Genomic DNA, 22,805 nt, shown 5'->3' on the forward strand with positions numbered 1-22,805 from the left:
TATTTCGTTTAAAAATAATGTTTTATAAAGTTATAAATCATTAAATAATGTTCATGAAATCGGCAATTGTGAAAACGTTAATCTTCCGTTTAAAAAGTGAAACGTATATTAACGTTTAAAAAAAAATTAGTAAGTAACCCTCCCTGTACCTACCCCTAACCCCTAGACCCCCATATTGGTGCCTAAACCTAAGACCCCCCCTGGTGGTGCCTAAACCTAAGACCCCCCTGGTGGTGCCTAAACCTAAGACCCCCCTGGTGGTGCCTAAACCTAAGACCCCCCTGGTGGTGCCTAAACCTAAGACCCCCTGGTGGTGCCTAAACCTAAGACCCCCCTAGTGGTGCCTAAACCTAAGACCCCCCTGGTGGTGCCTAAACCTAAGACCCCCCTGTGATAAGCATTAATAACGTTTCAAAAACATATTGTGCAGTTTTTTTCGTTTAAAAATAATGTAAAAAAAAAAAAAATGTTGTACTGTTTTTCGTTTAAAAATAATGTTTGAAAATAATATTGTACTGTTTTTCGTTTAAAAATAATATTAAAACATTTATAAATCATTAAATAATGTGTAATCATGAGAAGCAGTAATAAAACATTAAGGGCTTGATTCACAAAGCGGTGCTAACTGTTAGCACGCCTGTGAAAACCCCCTTAGCACGTCTAAACAAGCTTTTCGCGCATAAAACTTTACGCGCGCAAAACTTTATGCGCGTAAAACTTTACGCGCGTACTGCACAGAGCATAGGGCGCTCCGCGCGAAGTGCCCATTAAAGCCTATGGGACTTAGCGCGCGTAAAACTTTGCGCACGTAAAACTTTGCGCGCGCAAAGTTAGCGCGTGATCTGATTGAGAAATCCGGTGCTAACCTACTTAGCACCCTGGTTAGCGCGTCTAAAGACTTTAGACGTGCTAAGTAGGTTAGCACCGCTTTGTGAATCAAGCCCTAAGTCTCCGGGCGCCGCTTTTAAAACGTTATTTTTCTCCGGCACCCTTTTTTCCTATCGGGCGCCCATTAAACGATATTTATTATGGGAGTGAATGGCGGCGCCCGATTTGTCCACTAGCCTCCTGCGCCCTTTTTACTGTCCACATGCTCTGCCTTTCCCTGCATGTGGTGAAGATGGATGAACTCCTCGGATCTCGATGTGATTCATTGTCTGGGTCTAGAATTATATTTTTGTTTTGTTTTTCCTTGTTTAGATGCCTCTGGCATGACTGACTAATCAATCTGCTGTTTTATGCTTCAGGACTGATTGCTTCATCTCCATGCATGATTTGTCAACTGCAGACTAGATGCCTTTGGCTTGGTCTTTCCATGGGAACCTCTGCTATATCCCTTTATATGCTCTTTGTTTTTACCAGACCCTGCTCTCGATCTTCAAGCACCTGTAGACTAGATGCCTCTGACGTGGCTTTCTAAGTCTTCATTATTCCATCATTTTTCCTGCCCTTCCTGGATCGAGGATATGGATATATTTGACATGGTTATGATTAAGTTTCTATACACTAGATGCCTTTGGCATGGTCTTTCTCTGTAAATGTTGCTTTAAAAAGACTCTGTAACAAAATGTTCCGCCTTATTTCTTCTATCCTATAAGTTCCTATACCTGTTCTAATGTGGTCTGTCTTATTGCAGCCATCCTAGTTGCACAGTGGCTGTATTATCTCTGTTATATAATCTAATCTTCTTTCCTCTGACGGCTTTGTCGGGCTCAGGCAGGAATTCGCTGTCTGCTGTTATAGGCAGCAGCTATACACACCCTCTCCATGCCCCCCTCCAAGCTCTGTATGAGTCACAGACTGAGCTGCTCTGAGCCTATCACATTCTGGTTAGCAGCTATGTCTTTTGTTTGTAAACACTGCCTAAAAATGGCAATTACAAGCCAGGATTGCAGCAGGGAGTGGCAGAAACAGCACAGAGGGGCCCAGGAGAACATAGTGAATAGAATGGTATGCTTTTTACTGTAAGAATTCTAGAGTACAGATTCTCTTTAAGCTCTTATATGATGTTTGCTTTTCTCTGAGTTGTCTTACGCTACTGTTTTAGCTGTAATTATGCTCCTGTTTTAGCATTAAAATGCTTTCTGGTCCTCAATTGTTATTTTTTTTACAACTCCTTTCCCGTTCCTATCCATTTGCCTATACAGTGGGGCATTTGCCGCATGTCACTGGGCCCCTTTTCCCTCCTTCCAATCTACTTTCTTGATGCTAGTCTGACTGTATAATTTTACTGTTTGATATAGTTTGCTACTAAGCATATATGTATGTAGTCCAGGGCTCAGTATTATATTAGTATACTTGAACTTGCCATTGACTTACATTAGATATGCGCAAAAATAAAAACACACACAAATTATTTCATGTGTGATTGGAGGCCTTAGGGTCCATTTCCACTAAGGTGCAATCCAATCCAAAAATTGGAATACCCCAATTTTGAAGAGCACAACAGGACTGCAATTGACATGTAAATGGCAGTGTTGTTTTTCCACTCAAGTGCAATTTGTTTTTCCCCCAAATTGCAATTGCCGGCCTGAACAATTTCCAGTGCGTCTGCGCTCGTACCCAATGAATTGCAGTGCAATCATGGAAGAATCATGGTAGGGGAAATGAAAGGAAACACAATTGCGTTGCAGCCTGATTGGTATTTGCGATTTACCTGAAGGTATTTGCGATTATATAGGTTGGAGTGAGTATATTTATTTATTTATTTATTATTTATTTATTGTATTTATAAAGCGCCAACATATTACGCAGCGCTGAACATTAATTTAGGTTACAGACAATATTTAGGGGTGACATACAGCAATATGACAATACAGGAATAATAGAAAACCAGATCACATGGCACAGTATGAGTACCAGGTAATGCTTAGTCAGTCACTGGATGGAGCATGGAGATAAGGCAAGTTAGGTTCACTCAGATGCATAGCATGGGTTCACAGTAATGGAGGTGCACGATCAGGTAGGACACAAAAGGAGGAGGACCCTGCCCAAAGGCTTACAATCTAGAGGGAGAGGTAAGGACACGAACGGTAGGGGACCAGAGTTCAGCTGTAGGTTTAGAGCACTTGTGAGGGGTAGTAGGCCAGAGTGAAATGGTGAGTTTTGAGGGCTTTCTTGAAGATGTTGAAGGAGGGGGCTGCCCTAATGGGTGGAGGTAGGGAGTTCCATAGTGTTGGAGCAGCTCTTGAGAAGACCTGGAGGCGTGCATGGGACTGGGTGATGCGGGGGGCAGTTAGGCGAAGTTCATTGGAAGAGCGGAGTGAGCAGCTAGGTGTGTACCTCTGAGTAAGATCGGAAATGTAGGTTGGACAGGTTTTGTGGACAGATTTGTAGGTCAGACACAGTATCTTGAATTTGATTCTGGACTGGATAGGAAGCCAGTGGAGGGTTTCTAGGAGGGGATCTGCCGTGGTGGAGCGATGGGAGCAGTGGATAATTCTGGCTGCCGCATTCATGATGGACTGCAGTGGGGCTGTTCGGGTCATAGGGAGACCAGACAGCAGGGCATTGCAGTAGTCAAGGCGGGAAATTATGAGGGCATGGATGAGGAGTTTGGTGGTGGCAGAGGTCAGGAAAGGGCGAATCTTACAGATGTTACGAAGGTGGAAGTTGCAGGACTTTGTGAGGTTTTGGATGTGGGAAGTGAAGGAGAGTGCGGAGTCCAGGGTGACACCCAGACAATGGGCTTGAGAGGTAGGGCGAATGGTAGTGTGGTTAACAGTGACATGCACATCTGGGAGGTTCGTGGATGGCCGGGGTGGGAAGATCATAAATTCCGTTTTGTCTAAATTTAGTTTCAGGAACCTGGCAGACATCCAGGAGGAGATGGCTGATAGGCAGGAGGAGACCTTGTCCATGGTAGTGGTGGATATGTCAGGGGTGTGGAGGTAGATCTGGGTGTCATCTGCATACAGATGATAGTTAAAACCCATGGAGGAGATAACCATGCCAATGGAGGATGTGTATAGGGTGAACAGTAGGAGGCCAAGGACCGAACCTTGGGGGACTCCCACCGAGAGGTGGTTGGGGGTGGACGAGGAATCATTGAAGGCGGTCGTGAAGGAGCGGTTGGAGAGGTAGGATGAAAGCCAGGACAGGGCGAGATCGTGAATAGGAGTATAGGAGGTGTCCTACAATGCATCACTGCTGAATATGTAAATCATCCAGTGTTGTCCCTGTATGCTAGCCACACCTCCAGAACCGCTGGAATGCAATGACGTGCCAGCTTGTTAATTTTACAGAGCCATACTAATCCAACTTGCAGACTGTTTCGGACTGGTTGGTCCTCTTCAGTGCATGGCATGGATTAATAATGTAGCTCTATGTGGTAGAACTTGAAACACCCAGAGTTACAGAATACCCTGAAAGCTCACTGGAAATTGCCCAGCAACCTAGATTCATAAAAAAAAAAATGTTGTAAGCACTATGCATGACTGTACTTATGTAATAACATAAGTGCTGGTTCTCTAAGCTTTTAGTAACTCCTCTGTGTTCTGATGTGGCCCCCGTTGAGAACATATGTCACTTATTAACCACTTCAGTGTTTTTTCACCTTATGCATCCGAGCAACTTTTACCTCCCATTAATTCGCCAATAATTTTATCACTGCTTATCATAATGAAAAGATCTATATCTTGTTTTTTTCACCACAATTCCACAATTTAGGCTTTCTTTGGGTGGTACAGTTTGCTAAGAATGATTTTATTCTAAATCAATTTTACAGGAATATTAAGAAAAAAAATTGAAAAATGCATTATTTCTCAGTTTCCGGCCATTATATTTTTAAATTAGCATATGCTACCATAATTAAAACCCATGTATTGTATTTGCCCATTTGTCCCACTTATTACAGTTGAAATGATGTCCCTATCACAATGTATGGCACCGATATTTTATTTGGAAATAAAGGTGCTTTTTTTTCAGTTTTGCGTCCATCACTAATTACAAGCCCATAATTTAAAAAAGTAACAGTAATATACCTTTTTGACATACATATTAATCAGGTTCAGTCTCTAATGTAACAATTTATGTATTTTTTTTTTAATTGTATTTATTTAAGGTTTTTTTTTTTACAAAAATAAATAAATAAAAAAGTGTGTAACTATTGGGGAGTGTTTGAGGTAAGGGGTTAATTTTAAAAGTAAAAAAAGGCTTTTAATGGGATTTTTTTATGTCATTTTACTATTTGGTCACAAGATGTCCCTGTGGCTGTCTTCCGTATGCAAAGTTTTACTACGCAAAATGGAAGCAACCGGTGGACGTGTTTATGAATGACGGAGCTGTCTTATAGACGGCGTCGGCCTTTCATACGGAGACTTAGCTCAATGCATGGGAACTGAACTGCACCTGACCTGACTTAACCTGACAGGACTATTGATGTTGCCACCTGTGATGAATCTCAGAATGTAAATTGCAGTGAAGAAAGATTTTACAATTGGCAATCACTGTCTAAACAATTTGTAAATGAATATTGTAAACTAATAAGCAATGTTATTCATTATGCTATTTTCACTACAGTTCTTCTTTTTGGGATCATTTCTGTTCTCTAGTGCTCGCAAATGTCCTGCAGCTCTAGTTAACCATTTCAGCCCGCAGGGATTTTTCACCTTATGCAACAGAGCAATTTTCACCTCCCATTCATCCGCTACTTATCACAATGAATTGATCTATATCTTGTTTTTCAACCACTAATTAGGCTTTCTTTGGGTGGCACATGTTGCTAAGAATAATTTTTTTCTAAATGCATTTTCACAGGAATATTTAGAAAAAATGGAAAAATTCATTATTTCTCAGTTTTTGGCCATTATAGCTTTAAAATAATACATGCTACCATAATTAAAACCTGTGTATTTTATTTGCACATTTGTCCTGGTTATTACACCATTTAAATTTTGTTCCTATCAAAATGTATGACACCAATATTTTATTTGGAAATAAAGGTGCATTTTTTCAGTTTTGCATCCATCACTATTCACAAGCTTATAATTTAAAAAAACATGTTCGTAATATACCTTCTTCACATGCATATTTAAAAATTGGGAGTAATTTTTCGTGTGGGGATTTTTTTTTCTTGTCGTTCTCGCTTCCAGTAAGCGAGAAGAGGACGGGAAACTTTTTTTTTCTTCATAAAGACCGCAGCCTCTGATAAGAGGCAGTCAGTTTTTCTGCGGGGGACATGGATCAATGAACGGGAAACATGATCCCATTCATTGATCGCCGGGCTACCGGGGGCGGCACAGGGGTGCGCGGGCGCCCCCATGATCACCCGCGGGAGCACGCAGACGAGGGCATCATCACTGCAGCAGCCGGCTGGACGTGAGGATCACATCCAGGTGGCATAAATGGTTGATCCACTCCATTGTGGTCACTGAACAGTGTCATATTGGCCATAGACAATATTTCTCTGCGTCTGACAAATATGGGCAATAATCATACAAGCATAAAATCAATCTGTGACTTTCAATTTAGGCCATTTGCAGTTTTTTTTTTTTTTTTAAGTGAACCTGAACCAAGTAAAATTATTTAAAATAAACACATGATGTACTTGCAAATGAACATTACATACTTACCTTGACACCAGTTCCGCTCAGAAGCTCAATTTTCTTCTAACAACAATTCCTTCCATTTCTGACAAGATTTTGTCATAACTGAAATATATCAGTTGCTGTCAGTTATATATCAGTTGCTGTCAGTTATAACTAAAAGGACAACTGATGAGCAAGGTATGGACAACTGATGTCCATGATTCCCTATGGCTCAAGTTGGCAATATTACAGTTTAACTGTGTGCTGAACAGGAAGCTGTTATGGGGTAATGGCCATTTTCAAAATGGAGGACGGAGAATTCCATTGATCACAGTGGACAAACAGGACACAGGGGAGGAGAAAGAGATTGATGAGCATACTATTATAAACGTTAGGATAGAAAAGATGAGGGGAGTGAAATTGACAATCGATAATAATAATAATTTACGAAAATATCAAAATTACTTTATTAATCCAACAACACTCTCATAAAATTCCTAAAATTAAAAATGTGTTACAGCTAGGTGGCCACCCTGCGATCGAACCGGCGCCCTCACATTCACGCACCAGATCAACTCACACACCAGACAAGTTAACAAAAGATCTTATTATCCATAAGTAAGGCTGAATTAATTGTTGTTTGGTCGTTTGATCAATGTGTCCCCAAATGCTCAAAGCTTGATGGCAATAATATGCATTGATTGAGAAAAGAATTGTTAGTTGTTAGTATAAAGTTCCAGTATATCAGATCACAAGAATATGTGTCTCAAGTAAATGTCTTTTCAGCAGCCAAGCCAGAGAAAAGCAAAGCACATGCAGCAATAATAGCCAATATAAGCCAGTGAGGCAATGTTCCATGCAAGCACAGTATAAATGTTAACTTTTCTTACCGACCAGATGGTCTCACGGATCTCAGCAAGCAAAGTACCTCCTGTGAGTATCACTCAGTGGTCCATAAGCTGGCCACACAGCAACAGGATTGGCCCCAATACGTTGAAGTATAGAGATGGTATGGAGGGTAGACTCCGTGATATCAGGCAAACAAGGGATCCAGCCAAAATGGCTACCGTGCAGATAGTGAGCGGCGTTGCTGGCTCACGAGTGTGTACCTTGATGCAGGTTTAACTTCAAAGACGGTGGATTCCATAGAGCCGATACATCCTAATGTGATGATCTGGTCGCAAGGTGTAACAGATTCCGGCGAGATGGCAGGGGGCTTCCGCATCTAGCTGCAAGACGTGTCCACGCCAAACAAGCCCGACATGTTTCGCTGGCAGGCAGCCAGCTTTCTCAAGGGAGGCGTGGTGATGAGCATACTATACAGGAGTAATTAAGTATGACATGTGTATGTTTATTTTGACTTTAATTTTCAGTTCAGGTTTGCTTTAAATTATAGCACAGCAAAAATATTACAATCAGCAGAGCAAAGCAAAGAAGAAAGTCACTTTATCCAATGATGTGTTATTTCCACAGTCACTTCCACCACTGGACATCAGAAGAAAGTCCTTTCTCCAGGTCAGGGAACAGCAGATTGTTTTATTGACGCTTTTTTGGTCAAAGATAATTATTCTTGGATGACACATCACACCATCCTTATGGTCCTAGACAATAAGATAATTAAACAGTTACCTTAAAGTGAACCCAAGGTAAAAAAAAAAAAAAACGATGATATAAACAATTGTATTAGTCCTCCTGCTCCTAAAAATGTCATTTTTTTTTAGATATCCCATGATTTATATTATTCTATATTTAAACATTCACAAACTAGATTTAATGTTTTGTTGTCTCTGCTCAGTGGCAGCCTTTTAAGTGTCCCTAAATAAAAATACATGAACTATTGACCTTTCCCTATCTCCCCCTGCTTTCAGAAGTTGTATCCTGTCAGGAAAACTTTTATGACTGTAATTTGCTTATCAATGATGTTAACTATATTCCCAACAAGGCAACGACAAGACAGAAGCTGTCACTTCCATGGCTAAAATTTTACTCTTTCAGGCAGCAAAATAAAATAAACAGCTTGGTTATTACCAATATATGCACTGTACATATGCATGTTTAACTCATCATGTTATGTGTCGCCTGGGCCGACTCACAGGGTGACACTGGACTGACTCACAGGGTAACATTGGGCCGACTCACAGGGTAACATTGGGCCGACTCACGGGGTGACACTGGGCCGACTCACAGGGTGACATTGGGCCGACTCACAGGGTGACATTGGGCCGACTCACAGTTGACATTGGGCAGACTCACGCGGTGACAATGGGCTGACTCACAGGGTGACATTGGGCCGACTCACAGGGTGACATTGGGCCGACTCACAGGGTGACACTGGGCCGACTCACAGGGTGACAGTGGGCCGACTCACAGGGTGACACTGGGCCGACTCACAGAGTGACACTGGGCCGACTCACAGGGTGACACTGGGCCGACTCACGCGGTGACAATGGGCCGACTCACAGGGTGACATTGGGCCAACTCACAAAGTGACACTGGGCCGACTCACAGGGTGACACTGGGCCGACTCACAGGGTGACATTGGGCCGACTCACAGGGTAACATTGGGCCGACTCACGGGGTGACACTGGGCCGACTCACAGGGTGACATTGGGCCGACTCACAGGGTGACATTGGGCTGACTCACAGTTGACATTGGGCAGACTCACGCGGTGACAATGGGCTGACTCACAGGGTGACATTGGGCCGACTCACAGGGTGACACTGGGCCGACTCACAGGGTGACACTGGGCCGACTCACAGGGTGACATTGGGCCGACTCACAGGGTGACATTGGGCCGACTCACAGGGTGACATTGGGCCGACTCACGGGGTGACACTGGGCAGACTCACGCGGTGACAATGGGCAGACTCACGCGGTGACAATGGGCTGACTCAGGGTGACATTGGGCCAACTCACAGGGTGACACTGGGCCGACTCACGGGGTTACATTGGGCTGACTCATGAAGTGACACTGGGCTAACTCACAGGTTGATATTGGGCTGACTTTAGACCTTTCAGCAATGTACCAACCAGTGCTGAAAGGTCTAAAGTTGGCCAGTCAACATTATTCAGCCTACAAGATCCAGCAGAGATCAACACGGTTTATTACGGGATACAGTTCCTATTTGTTCCTATTATATAAGTTGAAGGTACACCAAAATAAACCATGTAGATTCCTGCTGGTTCTTTTAGTTCCAAGCAATCTGAATAATTTAGACTGGCCAACTTTAGACCTTTCAGCAGTGTACTAGTTATGGAACATGAGGCCCCCTAGTAGTGCTCGGCCCGCCCGTTCACTTCAAACACATTAAGAGCTATAATTGCTAGCAGCAGCCTAGGTAGCGTAACGTTACATCTCGCTGCTGCTGATTCTGCTGGCGGAGTCCAGGACTAGTCTGGTGGAGGCTCTGAACAAGGCTGCAAAGTCTGCGCAGTGCAGTACAGCCTCAGTTGCTCTCACAGTCACATGGCACTGATGTGGAGAGCCCCAGAGGGGAGGAGATAGAGGGTTTTTCAGGTCTCGGCGGGCTGGACTGCACCAACTGCCAACTAAATGAGGGGGGGGGGCAGAGCATAATGGTAGGTTAGCCCCAGCTTCTCTCACATCCACACTCACATGGCTAAAGAGCCACATACAGCTCTAGAGCCACAGATTCAGACCTCTGGCCTAGGCTGGTTAGCTATGCAGAATCTTACCATGACCATCTTAGGGTCAGGAACGTCTTACAGTCCGGGGGGGGGGGGAGGTGGAGTGGGTTTAAGACATAAACCACAAATAGCATTTTACACAATAGGGATTTAGTTGGTTGGAAGATGTTGGGACATGAGGGGAGATTATATAGTAATTTAAAGTGAAGTTAAAAAATAAATAAAAACAAATTATGATATAAAGACTTGTATGTGTTTTACGGATAATTTATAGAACATTAGCAGCAAAGAAAAAAGTCTCATATTTTTAATTTTGTTACATAGCTTTTCTATGATAACATTGTGTTATACTCTAAACATTGAGAAAAAGGTTTAGATAAGTGCTTCAGAAAACAGCACTGTAGCCGACCAAGCTTGGTCGGGGAGCTCAGAGAAGCTCTTTTGCATAGATAACAAGTGAAGTTTCTTAACTCTTCCTGTACTGGAAACATAATGAGACTCTGTGCTGCTAATGTTCTATTTCTTAAATTAACTAACCATACAATTCATTATATCATAAGTTTATTTTCACTTCAGATTCCCTTTTAAACTGAGGGCCTGAGCTCATTGCTGTGTTTATAAAAACGCATAGAAAAAAATGTCTTTTTAAAGAGACTCTGTAACAAAATTTTCATCCTTATTTCTTCTATCCTATAAGTTCCTATGCCTGTTCTAATGTGCTCTGGCTTACTGCAGCCTTTCCTACTTGCACAGTGACTGTGTTATCTCTGTTATATGATCTAATCTTCTCTCCTCTGTCGGATCTGTCAGGCTGAGGCTGGAATGTGTGGAATGTGCTGCACTGCTTGTCATTGGCAGAAGCTATACACACCCTCTCCAGGCCCCCTGCAGGCTCTGTATGACTCACACACTCTGCTTATGTGAGCCTATCACAAGCTGGTTAGTTTGTTTGTAAACACTGCCTAAAACTGGCAATTACAAGCCAGGATTGCAGCAGAGAGTGGCAGAAACAGCACAGAGAGGCACAGGAGAACATAATGAATAGAATGGTATGCTTTTTATTGTAAGAATTTTAGAGTACAGATTCTCTTTAAGCATTTTGAAATGTGTTTAAACACATTACAACTACTTGCCGACTGCTCCACGCCAATTGGCATGAGCAGTGCGGCAGCCCCAGGACCGCTCCACGCCGAATGCCGTGAACGGCTGTCTATGGGGCTATCAGGAGATTGCGCACAGGCTGTACAAGCATGTCTCTTCTTGGAAGGCGGAGCTCCGCTCCTGAAGCCTATGACAGCCAATCACACTGATTGGCTGGCGAGGGGAGGGAGGGTTGCAAAGAAAAAAATAAGAAAAATCAACACGTTATTTAAAAATAATAGAAATAAATATTTATAAAAAAAACAACATTGGGGGAGCGATCAGACCCCACCAACAGAGAGCTCTTTTGGTGGGGAGAAAATGGGGGTGGGGATTAGTGATGGGCGAACACTTAAGTGTTCGGCATAGAGAAGGTTCGGGTGACGTCATTTAGCGCGCCTGCCCCCTCCTGCCACCAGGGGGTGCCGGTCCTCCCGAGAGCCGGCCGGCCACTCCACAAGCCCCCCCCCCCGCGCCCGCTGTATCATGGCGCGGGGGGGGGGGGAGGGTCTGGCCGGCTCTCGGAAGGACCGGCACCCCCTGGTGGCGGGAGGGGGCAGGCGCGCTGAATGACGTCACCCGAACCTTCTCTATGCCGAACACTTAAGTGTTCGCCCATCACTAGTGGGGATCACTTGTGTGCTGAGTTGTATGGCCCTGCAGCTTGGCCTTAAAGCTGCAGAGGCCAATTTCAAGAAAAAGGGCCTGGTCTTTAGGGCTAACACTGCAGTCCTCAAGTGGTTAATGCATTAAAACACTGTAAAACGCATTAAAATGCTTTTAAAATGCATTTCTATGTGTTATTATAAACACAGCAGTGGGCTGTTGCCCTGAGAGATATGAGCAGGAAGGGCTTCAGACTAAGGCCTCGTTCACATCTGCTGCGCTGAAAAACGTGTGAAAGCACGTGGTAAAAAACGCATGCGCTTGTGCGCGCTTTAGTACGCGTTTCTGTGCGTTGCGCTGCGCTTCTTTAAAGCACGTTTTGCTTGTTGTACCAGCAGCAGTTGTCAATAAAACTTTGTTTTTGTATGTAAATGTATTTTTTTCTCCAATTAGGGGTAAAAAACGCATGCGCTTCTATGCGCTTGTACGCGCTTCTATGCGCTAAAAAAGCGCACCCATTCACTTGCATTGATGTGCGCTTTCCAGCTCAACGCACAGAAATGCATGCAACCCTACGTTTCTGTAACGCTGCTCAGCGCAGCGCATAGATGTGAACCAGCTACATTTAGTTACATGGGAAAGTAAATACCTTGCTGATCGCACAGGGCAGTGCGCTGTAAGAAGCGCACAGAAACGGCCCTGATGTGAACGAGGCCTAACAGAGTTCAGCTGATACTATATCAACAGTCATTCCAACTCCAGCAGCTATCATATGGAAAGGGTTGGAAAAGGAGCAGGAGGTCCCCCACTATACGGGAAAGCAAAATAAAAGACACAAAAAAAATACAAACTGGTCAATTGCTACTTGCCCAAGTTATGTTAGGTGCTGAAAATGAGAATCTCTCCCAAATGTTTAAGAATGATAGTTTTGGAGACATAAGTCTAAAGCCTGTATGGGCTGTTATGTTGCTGTGCTTATGCAAGTTACCATGTGTACCAATAGTGATGAGCTGATATTTCACATTTGTATTATTTTGCATCGCAATTTGCAATTACGTCATTTGTAATTTTCAGAATATTGGTAATTCATTTTGTTGTAATTCATAATGTCACTTTGTAATTTTGCATATCATTGCACTTATGTGCCTCATTTCCTTTTACTCGCAATTTCGTAATTTTGAAATTAATCATATTTTTTTTTAACAAACATGAAAATTGTGCATAATTACAAATTACCTATCATGAAAAATAATCGTAATTATAAAACATATGCATATAGTCAACTCAAAACAAAGTGATTATGATTTTTCTTATTACAATCCCTACTACAAAACAAAAATCACCCCCCCCCCCCCCCCCCCCCGTCCTGCAACCACAGATCCCCACTCTAATGTAATTACACAGTGAGCAGTGGCGTATATATTATTTCTCTTGTGGCATGTTCGGTGGATTCGTGGAAAAACTTGAGCTATTTGCTCACCACAATTTGTTTCATCTGATTTGTCTCTACAGTCGGGGTCACCATCACAACGCCAGGTGCTGGGAATACACATTCGGTCACCACATTGGAATCTGTTGGGAGGGCATGTTGGAGGTCCTGCAAGAAGCATCAGGCATAGAATATAAGATTACATTCATTGATTCATGTGTGCACCTTTCCCTATTCATCACCATGGATGACATCAAGTTGGCCTGACCATCACATGCTGCAATACTAATCCTGCAAGATTTTTGAATAAGACTGCTAGTGCTTTTTTGCTGCATGGCCATAACTAACGCTTTGGCATACACACTGCAAACCAAAGTTGGAACTGCTAATCGCTAAGGGCCGCATGCGAATTTTTACCGCGGCGACTCGCACCGCACAAGTGGAAATACAGCCTTAGGGCTTGATTCACAAAAGAGTGCTAACTTTTAGCACGGCCGTTTTTGCACAAATTTTCGCGTTCGCGCACAATTAAATGTTTTCGCGCACAATTAAACATTTTCGCGCGAAATCGTTATCGTTTTTGCGCGCAAACGCAATTTTTTTTCGCGCAATCGTTATAGTTTTCGCGCGAAAATTCGCGTTTGCGCGCGAAAACGATAGCGATTTCGCACGGAAACGTTTAATTGCGCGCGAACACGAAAATTCACGCGAAAACGCAGAAAATTCGCGCGAAAACGGCCGTGCTGAAAGTTAGCACTCTTTTGTGAATCAAGCCCTAAGTGTTTCATGTCTTGTCTCTGATAAATCACTACTTTATTGAAGGAATCCATGCCTGCTTAAACTGCTTTGGACTGTAGACTGGCTGGGCACTTGTTACACTTATAGCTGATCAGTTCCTCTGGATTTATAAGGCTGTTATCTCATGGTCAAAGCTTAGCAAGTTTAACAAGCTTAGCATGCAGGCTAGCTGCAGCTTTATATAGGCAGTACTCGCCAAACTGTATTCATAGGATGTATGTAAGTGTGGGTGTGAGTGTGGCTTGGAACCCCTTGGCTGGATGATGGGAAGTTTGTGAAGTCCTACATGTGTGTGTTTTTAATGCTTACATTTTAACTATCGTGTTGATCATATGTCACTGTCCCATTGATGGCTACTAATAAAGTTTTTTTGTACTTTTGGAAAAATGAGGTCTAAAATTATCTTCTTTTCTGTCCAAACATTTCTGACCACCACATCATTCATCAAATAAAATGTAGATACAGTTCAGCCAGAAAACCACAGTTCAGTCTGAAGCCAATTTAAATACTGGCTTTTACCTGTTATTTATGTTAAGGATTATGGCCAGTGCTAAAACGCAGCATTTCCGTACCAGAACAAGGGCTTTATAACCCCCAAAATCGGGGCAAAAATTGGGGAGCGCTTCCTGTAGAGGCAGAGCTTTGCGCTGTAGCGCTGCCTCTACTTGCGTCAAGCTCTGCCGATGGCCGCCTCTCCCCGCCCCTCTCAGTCTTCTTTCACAGAGAGGGGCGGGGAGAGGCGGTGATCAGCACAGATTGACACTAATCGAGGCAGCTATGCCTCCCCAAGCAGCAAAATCCACAACCTGGTAAATTGTGGATTTTTGCTCGGGGATTTGGGGGGTATAAAGACCTCATTCTGCTGCCAAAATACTGGGTTTTAGCACTGGCCATAATCCTTAACATAAATAACAGGTAAAAACAAGTATTTAAATTGGCTTCAGACTCTCTTTAAAGTAAATCTGAAGCAACATGTGACATGAAGAGATAAACATATTCATATATGATACTAGACCCTTTCTGTTTTTCAGTATAGGAAGAGTTGAAAAACTTGAGTTGTTATTGATGCAAAATAGCTTCTCTGAGCTAGTTGAACAACTTGATCAAGCTTATCTGAAGAGCCTAAACAGCCAAGAAAAAGTGTGAGACAGCTTGTGATAAGGTTTCACTGCAGGAAAGTTCAAATAGTCACTTCTTCTGCTCTGTTTTACAGTTTAAAAGACAGAGGCCTGTTTACAATTAACTTTTTCTTTTAAGTTTTCTCCCAGGAGATACATTTTCATCTTCTACTTAAAGTGAATGGGAACCGCATTTTAAAAAAAATGAAGCAAATACTTACCTAAGGAGGGGGAAGGCTCTGGGTCGTATAGAGCCTTCCATCTCCTCTCTCAGAGCTCTCTATCCTGTGCTGGCTCCCCCCCCCCATTTCATTCCCCCGTCAAAAGGGTATTTGGAAGACTTCGGGAGCCGTGTCCTCCCGAAGATGTGTGGCACGTGAGCGTGCAAGAGAGCGTGGTTGCGCAGGCGCAGTACAGGGCAGGCCTTCTTCAGGAGCACTCGGGCTCCCTGAAGACTTCTGAAGCCTCCTACGGCCGGATAAAGCAGTATTTGAGTAATTTAGTCAAGTACTGCTACTGGGCGAGCCAGCACTGGAACGAGGGGACCAGGAGAGGAGCGGGAAGGCTCTATAGGACCCAGAGCCTTCCCTCTCCTTGGGTAAGTGTCTATCTCATTTTTTTCAATCCGGTTCCCATTCACTTTAAACTTTTTTTTTTAGATTATGCAATTGAAAAAGTATCAAAAAGTTGTTGAGAATGTACTATCAAAATTATTTTAAGCTTTTTCTTGCTTGCTGGTGGTTTTAAAGGATATATCAACTGACATGTGACATAATGAGATAGACATGTGTATGTACAGTGCCTAGCACACAAATAACTATGCTGTGTTCCTTTTTTTCTTTCTCTGTCTGAAAGAGTTAAATATCAGGTATGTAAGTGGCTGACTCAGTCCTCACTCAGACAGGAAGTGACTACAGTGTGACCCTCCCTGATAAGAAATTCCAACTATAAAACACTTTCCTAGCAGAAAATGGCTTCTGAGAGCAAAAAAGAGATAAAAAGAGGAATTTCTTATCAGTGAGGGTCACACTGTAGTCACTTCCTGTCTGAGTCAGAACTGAGTCAGCCACTTACATACCTGATATTTAACTCTTTCAGACAGAGAAAGAAAAAAAAGGAACACAGCACAGTTATTTGTGTGCTAGGCACTGCAAATACACATGTCTATCTCATTATGTCACATTTCAGTTCGGGTATCCTTTAAAGGCATTTTATTGACAAGTTTTAAAATATCACTGAATAATTGAATATGGGCCAGAGGCTCTTATTGAATTCACTTTTTCTGTGAAGTTTTATCCTAGAAGATAATTTTCTATCGACTAAGTTTAAAATATTTTTTTTTTGCAATCTGCAATTGAAAAAATATAAAAAAGAAAGTGAAAAACAATGTCACAACTATTTTGATTATTCTCTCGTTTGCTGATAGTGTAAAAGGCATTTTATTGATTAGGTGTGAAAATATCACCTAGGAGAAAACTGGGTTATAGGCAAAAAAGTGAACTGAATAAGGGCCAGAGTGTGGATTCTAAACTGCTACTGTGACAATCTGATGCAATGTTATAAATAAAGCTATATAACTTAAAAACAAAAATGGACACTTTTCTTTTCTGCTAATGCTAAGTTGTTGCTGAGAATTCTGGTCCAGGTGAATACACCTGTAGAAAGCCTCATTGGTACATTCAAAAACATCAGTGCTGGGGCTTCTGATGTGAGGCAAAGATACAGCAAGTACAAACCACAGAGGTGGTGTTCTACAATGAAACCAGAAGAGATACAGGAGGTCCCTGCTTAAAAATTTTCGACATACGAACAATACGTCGTTAGCAACATGGCGCTAGGTGTGAACACATCATTTTTGCAACAAAAGCAACATGGAAAGAGAACCTGAAATGTTTGGTTGCTTGCTGACTGGTACAGGAGGAATAGACACCTTCTCTGGGGAGGGAACCTCAATGGTGGTGAAAGGGTCCAGCACAGACTTTTGTTGCATGCTATACATTTTAAAAGGTAGTATTCTCAAGTAGTTTTTATCACTGTTAGAGTTTCAGCTTGCTGGGAGTGTTTTGAGGGCAGAGAATCAATGATTGTATATCTGTGTACTCTGTAAAATTCCTTTTGTTGCCTTCCATTTGTAAATCTCTCTTTTGGTGCCTATGTTACTGAATTCAGTATCTTGCTCTCAATGTCTTGCTCTAAATGTACCCATCCCTGAATATTTATATAAATACATGTAGTTGTACATTATTGATTTACATACTGAATGCTGTGATTATGCACTGTGTTTGCCGTGTTTCTTGTTGGTCATATCATAGTTTTGTAACTTATTTCACCATTTGTTGTGATTTTTTTTTTGGTAATTTTTTGCAGTCTGTGATTGGCCAAAACCTGCTTATTTGACTCTGCAATATCTGGTTGGTCCAATGTCACCGAGTTCTGTGATTTTCTGTATATGTTACGGCCAGAACCCGAAGTTTGGCCACTTCTAGTTCTGGCCGGCCACTTCGGGTTCTGGCCGGCCAATGTGCGAAGTGGCCGCTGCGCTGCGGCCAATGTGAGAAATGGATTGATTCCTGTGACATTAAGGTATCTTCTGGCCGCAGCGCAGCGGCCAAACGTATAACAACTTAGTTAATTTAATGCAATTAAGCCGGCGGCAATGTAACAATTCAAGCCGCCGGCTTTTGGTCTGCCTCTCTCTCCTCCCCCCCCTGCCTCTCTCTACTCCCCCCCCCCGCCTCTCTCTCCTCCCCCCGCGTCTCTCTCCTCCTTCTCTTATGGGCAGCCGGGGGGGACATGCGTGTCCACGAGAGTCATTCGTCGCACCAGGAAAGCAGAGCGGGGAGGCTGCAGACATTGCTTCTGCCAGCACCCGCTCTGCAAGAACGGCAGGATTCCCCTTCCGCGACAAACCACTCCGGGGGGACACGCGTGTCCCCGCCGGCTGCCCATAGGAGAGCGAGAGAGGCGGGGGGAGGAGAGAGAGGCGGGGGGGGGGGAGAGAGGCAGAGAAAAAGCCGGCGGCTTGAATTGTTACATTGCCGCCGGCTTAATTGCATTAAATTAACTAAGTTGTTATACGTTTGGCCGCTGCGCTGTGGCCAGAAGATACCTTAATGTCACAGGAATCAATCCATTTCTCACATTGGCCGCAGCACAGCGGCCACTTCGCACATTGGCCGGCCAGAACCCGAAGTGGCCGGCCAGAACTAGAAGTGGCCAAACTTCGGGTTCTGGCCGTAACATATATATATATTTGCACATTATTTATTTGCACACTACATGTTGTAATTATGTGCTGTGTTTGTTGTTTGTGTTGGGTGATTTGTTGGTCACATCATAGTTTTGTAACTTATTTTACCATTTGTTGTGATTTTTTTTCACTGTTCTATATTATTATTATTTATTGTATTTTATGTATAAAGCGCCAACTTATCACACAGAGATGGACAATAAAAAAGGTTACAGAGACTGAATGTTTGCACAAAGAAACATTTGTTCCTTCTAAACTGAAATCTCATAGCCTGCAGATGGCAAAGTCTGGTCACCTGTGTACAGCTGTACCACCTGCATAAACAAGAATCTTCACACACTCACCGCAGTCATGTTCATCAGATCCGTCCCCGCAGTCATCAGAGCCATCACACTTCTTCCTTAGAGGAATGCACCTTTGATTTGCACAGGTGAATTTTTTCGTTGGATCACATTTTATTTTCTCTGCGAATTCAAATCGTACAGGTTCAGGGATTGCTGGCCAGGCCTAGTGTTGGGCGAACAGTGTTCGCCACTGTTCGGGTTCTGCAGAACATCACCCTGTTCGGGTGATGTTCGGGTTCGGCCGAACACCTGATGGTGTTCGGCCAAACTGTTCGGCCATATGGCCGAACTAAGAGCGCATGGCCGAACGTTACCCGAACGTTCGGCTAGCGCTGTGATTGGCCGAACGGGTCACGTGTAGTGTTGGGCGAACATCTAGATGTTCGGGTTCGGGCCGAACATGGCCGAACTCCGAACATAATGGAAGTCAATGGGGACCCGAACTTTCGTGCTTTGTAAAGCCTCCTTACATGCTACATACCCCACATTTACAGGGTATGTGCACCTTGGGAGTGGGTACAAGAGGGGAAAAAAATTAGCAAAAAGAGCTTATAGTTTTTGAGAAAATCGATTTTAAAGTTTCAAAGGGAAAACTGTCTTTTAAATGCGGGAAATGTCTGTTTTCTTTGCACAGGTAACATGCTTTTTGTCGGCATGCAGTCATAAATGTAATACATATAAGAGGTTCCAGGAAAAGGGACCGGTAACGCTAACCCAGCAGCAGCACACGTGATGGAACAAGAGGAGGGTGGCGCAGGAGGAGAAGGCCACGCTTTGAGACACAACAACCCAGGCCTTGCATGAGGACAAGAAGCGTGCGGATAGCAATTTGCATTTTGTCGCCATGCAGTCATAAATGTAATACAGATGAGAGGTTCAATAAACAGGGACCGGAAACGCTAACCCATCACAGATGTTCATTGTTCATGTTACTTGGTTGGGGTCCGGGAGTGTTGCGTAGTCGTTTCCAATCCAGGATTGATTCATTTTAATTTGAGTCAGACGGTCTGCATTTTCTGTGGAGAGGCGGATACGCCGCCGATCTGTGACGATGCCTCCGGCAGCACTGAAACAGCGTTCCGACATAACGCTGGCTGCCGGGCAAGCCAGCACCTCTATTGCGTACATTGCCAGTTTGTGCCAGGTGTCTAGCTTCGATACCCAATAGTTGAAGGGTGCAGATGGATTGTTCAACACAGCTACGCCATCTGACATGTAGTCCTTGACCATCTTCTCCAGGCGATCGGTGTTGGAGGTGGATCTGCACGCTTGCTGTTCTGTGTGCTGCTGCATGGGTGTCAGAAAATTTTTCCACTCCAAGGACACTGCCGATACCATTCCCTTTTGGGCACTAGCTGCAGCTTGTGTTGTTTGCTGCCCTCCTGGTCGTCCTGGGTTTGCGGAAGTCAGTCTGTCGGCGTACAACTGGCTAGAGGAGGGGGAGGATGTTAATCTCCTCTCTAAAGTCTCCACAAGGGCCTGCTGGTATTCTTCCATTTTGACCTGTCTGGCTCTTTCTTCAAGCAGTTTTGGAACATTGTGTTTGTACCGTGGATCCAGAAGGGTATAAACCCAGTAATTGGTGTTGTCTAGAATGCGCACAATGCGTGGGTCGCGTTCAATGCAGTCCTAGGCCGAAGAGGTCATAGCCTAGGGTCACAAAACCTGTTTATTGGGCAATTTCAATGGTGGCGAGTCTGACGTACATAAATCGCAGCAATGGCCGTTAGCAACGTCTGAATCTCACGAAATGTCTCATGCAGGTAGAAGACATATTGTTAGACTTGGGCTCCAAAGATGGGTTCCCTACATCTCTGCAAACCAGAGTTACAGGGCTCCAAATTTGGTAAAATCCCCCATAGGCTTTCATTGGGCCTCCTATTTACAGTTCCAAAATCTCACATCTTTTCAAAGGGCAATTACTCAGCAGTGGCAAATTTTCTAGCATTGTAGGGACCCTTAGGGGGAACATGACTGGTGAGTTTCGGGCCCCTAGGCCGAAGAGGTCATAGCCTAGGGTCACAAAAACCTGTTTATTGGGGCTATTTCAATGGTAGTGATGGTGACGTACATAAATCGCAGCAATGGCCGTAAGCAAAGTCTGAATCTCACGAAATGTCTCATGCAGGTAGAAGACATATTGTTAGACTTCGATTCCAAAGATGGGGTCCCTACATCTCTGCAAACCAGTTTACAGGGGTCCAAAATTGGTAAAATCCCCCATAGGATTTCATTGGCTCCCTATTTCACTTTCCAAAATCTCACATCTTTTTAAAGGGCAATGGCTCAGCAGTACCAAATTTTCTAGCATTGTAGGGACCCTTAGGGGGAACATGACTGGTGAGTTTCGGGCCCCTAGGCCGAAGAGGTCATAGCCTAGGGTCACAAAAACCTGTTTATTGGGGCTATTTCAATGGTAGTGATGGTGACGTACATAAATCGCAGCAATGGCCGTTAGCAAAGTCTGAATCTCACGAAATGTCTCATGCAGGTAGAAGACATATTGTTAGACTTGGATTCCAAAGATGGGGTCCCTACATCTCTGCAAACCAGAGTTACAGGGGTCCAAAATTGGTAAAATCCCCCATAGGATTTCATTGGCTCCCTATTTCACTTTCCAAAATCTCACATCTTTTCAAAGGGCAATGGCTCAGCAGTACCAAATTTTCTAGCATTGTAGGGACCCTTAGGGGGATCATGACTGGTGAGTTTTGCCACTGCTGAGCCATTGCCCTTTGAAATGGTGTGAGATTTTGGAACGGTAAATAGGAGGCCCAATGAAAGCCTAGGGGGGATTTTACCAATTTTGGACCCCTGTAACTCTGGTTTGCAGAGATGTAGGGACCCCATCTTTGGAATCTAAGTCTAACAATATGTCTTCTACCTGCATGAGACATTTCGTGAGATTCAGACGTTGCTAACGGCCATGGCTGAGATTTATGTACGCCACCATCACTACCATTGAAATAGCCCAAATAAACAGGTTTTTGTGACCCTAGGCTATGACCTCTTCGGCCTAGGGGCCCGAAACTCACCAGTCATGTTCCCCCTAAGGGTCCCTACAATGCTAGAAAATTTGGTACTGCTGAGCCATTGCCCTTTGAAAAGATGTGAGATTTTGGAAAGTGAAATAGGGAGGCAATGAAATCCTAAGGGGGATTTTACCAATTTTGGACCCCTGTAACTCTGGTTTGCAGAGATGTAGGGACCCCATCTTTGGAATCCAAGTCTAACAATATGTCTTCTTCCTGCATGAGACATTTCGTGAGATTCAGACTTTGCTAACGGCCATTGCTGCGATTTATGTACGTCACCATCACTACCATTGAAATAGCCCCAATAAACAGGTTTTTGTGACCCTAGGCTATGACCTCTTCGGCCTAGGGGCCTGAAACTCACCAGTCATGTTCCCCCTAAGGGTCCCTACAATGCTAGAAAATTTGGTACTGCTGAGCCATTGCCCTTTGAAAAGATGTGAGATTTTGGAAAGTGAAATAGGGAGCCAATGAAATCCTATGGGGGATTTTACCAATTTTGGACCCCTGTAACTCTGGTTTGCAGAGATGTAGGGACCCCATCTTTGGAATCCAAGTCTAACAATATGTCTTCTACCTGCATGAGACATTTCGTGAGATTCAGACTTTGCTAACGGCCATTGCTGCGATTTATGTACGTCACCATCACTACCATTGAAATAGCCCCAATAAACAGGTTTTTGTGACCCTAGGCTATGACCTCTTCGGCCTAGGGGCCCGAAACTCACCAGTCATGTTCCCCCTAAGGGTCCCTACAATGCTAGAAAATTTGGTACTGCTGAGCCATTGCCCTTTGAAAAGATGTGAGATTTTGGAAAGTGAAATAGGGAGCCAATGAAATCCTATGGGGGATTTTACCAATTTTGGACCCCTGTAAACTGGTTTGCAGAGATGTAGGGACCCCATCTT

At 43.6% G+C, this 22,805-nt stretch overlaps 2 protein-coding genes across 4 annotated transcripts in view; both read right to left on the minus strand.

Moving 5' to 3' along the window:
• The window catches only part of LOC137524317 (uncharacterized), a 277,077-nt gene extending 269,314 nt beyond the window's left edge, over positions 1-7,763 (minus strand). The window contains exon 1 of the mRNA XM_068244041.1: positions 7,418-7,763. The gene's annotated coding sequence lies outside the window, so the exon portion shown is untranslated. The remainder of the gene's footprint in view (positions 1-7,417) is intronic.
• A 94-nt stretch (positions 7,764-7,857) lies between these two features.
• Positions 7,858-22,805, minus strand: part of LOC137524316 (coagulation factor XIII B chain-like) — a 177,797-nt gene continuing 162,849 nt past the window's right edge. For all 3 annotated transcript variants that reach the window (XM_068244039.1, XM_068244040.1, XM_068244038.1), the window contains 3 exons: positions 18,862-18,981; positions 13,403-13,519; positions 7,858-8,128 (listed from right to left, as the gene is read on the minus strand). In XM_068244039.1, the coding sequence (XP_068100140.1) occupies positions 8,121-8,128; positions 13,403-13,519; positions 18,862-18,981 (245 nt within the window). In that variant the 3' untranslated portion in view covers positions 7,858-8,120. The remainder of the gene's footprint in view (positions 8,129-13,402; positions 13,520-18,861; positions 18,982-22,805) is intronic.

This window comes from Hyperolius riggenbachi, chromosome 7, assembly GCF_040937935.1.
Source record: "Hyperolius riggenbachi isolate aHypRig1 chromosome 7, aHypRig1.pri, whole genome shotgun sequence".
NCBI classification, from domain to species: Eukaryota; Metazoa; Chordata; class Amphibia; order Anura; family Hyperoliidae; genus Hyperolius; species Hyperolius riggenbachi.